The sequence below is a fragment of the Diaphorina citri genome, unplaced genomic scaffold, assembly GCF_000475195.1.
Source record: "Diaphorina citri unplaced genomic scaffold, Diaci psyllid genome assembly version 1.1 scaffold759, whole genome shotgun sequence".
NCBI lineage: Eukaryota > Metazoa > Arthropoda > Insecta > Hemiptera > Psyllidae > Diaphorina > Diaphorina citri.
This window is the reverse complement of record NW_007378192.1, coordinates 115,617-117,749: the sequence shown is the minus strand read 5'-3', so window position 1 is coordinate 117,749 and position 2,133 is coordinate 115,617. Positions and strand designations below refer to the sequence as shown.

Here is a 2,133-nt window from a genome sequence, read left to right as displayed (position 1 = left end):
GTTGTATGAAAAGAGGAAAGATTTTTTTTCTTTCTTAGGGGTATGTTATATAAAATAGAGACACGATGACTTTTTCCTTACTCACCTCTCGCGGACCACCTGAAACCTTCTCGCGGACCACTAGTGGTCCACGGACCATAGGTTAAGAATGGCTGATCTAAACTAAAGAGAGAGAGAGGCCAGCCTAGTTCGCGTGAAGGGTAGAAGGTAGAACAAGGGTAGAAGGTTCGCGTGAAGGGTAGAAGGTAGGTAAGCGTTAGATCGCGGGTTCGATTTCCGCCCGGTTCAAACTTTATCCTAAACAGATAAGGTTTCGTTCCCGGAACGGCTGGCTTTTTCCTATTCTGTCCTCATTCTTTCGTCGATTTCAGGACGATTAGACCTCGGATGTTACAGTTCCCTCTATCAAACTAATCTTTTTTTTCAATACTATATATCTTCATCTTGTATTTTTTGTTTCAGACTGTGCGGATACTCGTTCACATCTGAGTGGTCTCAAGCAGTCTCTCCTCCGTTCATTGGATGTGTGTAGTCACGCCCTGGCTCAGCTGCGGCGGGATCGTCTCTTCTACATCTCCCTCATTCTCATCCTCTCCACATTCCTCACTCTCATCTCCCTGTTTGACCGCCACCTCCCCTTCTCCTCCGTCCTGCGCTCCTATAACATTGTACCTGTCATTATCACACTCATCCTGGTGTTCTGCAGTCTGATGGCATTCCTGTGGAATAGTATGGAGTATAATGGTGTCCTGTGTGGGCAGTCTACCATGAAGATAGCACTGCGACGTACTATGGCCTATGGGAACAGAGTGAAGAGAGGTGATGGGACATCTGCAGTCTGATGGCATTCCTGTGGAATAGTATGGAGTATAATGGTGTCCTGTGTGGGCAGTCTACCATGAAGATAGCACTGCGACGGACCATGGCCTATGGGAACAGAGTGAAGAGAGGTGATGGGACAGGGGAGGGAGAGGGAGGGAGTGATTCAGAAACCAGTGGGAGTGATAGGGAGTTTGGAAGTGAGAGAGAGTTGAGGAGTGAAAGGTAAGTCATATCTAGTGGACAGCGTATGTAGATCATACTACAGGGTTTACACGCGACCTGGAAAAACCGGAAAACCTGGAAAAGTCATGGAATTTGAAAATTGGCCAAAAAGTCACGGAAATCGTAAAAATTTAAAGAAACTCTGGAAAAGTCATCGACTTTGCCACCTGGTCAAAAATTAAAAATGTTCAAATTAATTATCAAGTTTTTCCGAAAAACGGCTTGCGGCGCATTCCCCCCTCATAATCCTTGACGTTCTGCATATTGCATATTTTCTTTAAATGAAGGGGTATTCTTGTGGATTTTTAAGCATTTCCGCCCCTAATTTTCTGGAAAGCTCACGGAAATTTTCTGGAATAGTCATGGAATTTCATTCCGGGAAAAGCGTATAAACCCTGTACTAGTTCCTATCTAATCCATTAGAGAGGAAGAAACTCATCATAGTCCTAGCTGATATGTCAGAGGAATTTAGAGAATTGAAACGCGAGATAGAGACTTCCCTGTATTTTGCCATATTATGTTCTTATTAACTGTAAACCATTTCCTGAATAAGTTATACAGGTAATGATAAAGTAGCTCCCATGGCGTAGTGGTCACTGCGCTCGCCTTGCACGCGGCAGACCCGGGTTCGATTCCCGGCGGGGTCAAGAAATTTGTATCATACAAATAATTGATTCCGTGACTCGCTCAAGAAATTTGTATCATGCAAATGATTGATTCCGTGACTGGATGTTGCGGGGCCCACTCAGCCTCGTGAGGAAAATTTAGTAAAGATGACATATAAATGCGCATAGCGACCGGTGCCAGCATGGTAGGTAAACATTGGATTTTAGGATTATTGAGATATTGGACAAATCCTACAATGCTGCAGTGAGCACCGAAGTTGTGACATAATAACACAAAGAAACTGCATTTACATTTACATTTTTAGGCAATCAAATTGCTGATTAGAAGTTAGAAACCTAGTTTAAACTGAGATTATGTTTCAGACCATTTCCCCCTTTTTTTAACAGAATCAAATTGCTGATTAGAAGTTAGAAACCTAGTTTAAACTGAGATTATGTTTCAGACCATTTCCCCCTTTTTTTA

The 2,133-nt window shown here is 43.0% G+C and overlaps 1 protein-coding gene across 1 annotated transcript in view; it reads left to right on the top strand.

Annotated features, from left to right (window-relative positions):
• LOC103511859 (putative neutral sphingomyelinase) overlaps positions 1–1,491 on the top strand; it is a 4,748-nt gene extending 3,257 nt beyond the window's left edge. Inside the window, exons 3-4 of the mRNA XM_026825485.1 lie at positions 463–744; positions 876–1,491. Of these exons, the coding sequence (XP_026681286.1) occupies positions 463–744; positions 876–1,048 (455 nt within the window). The 3' untranslated portion in view covers positions 1,049–1,491. The remainder of the gene's footprint in view (positions 1–462; positions 745–875) is intronic.
• The last annotated feature ends 642 nt before the right edge of the window (positions 1,492–2,133 follow it).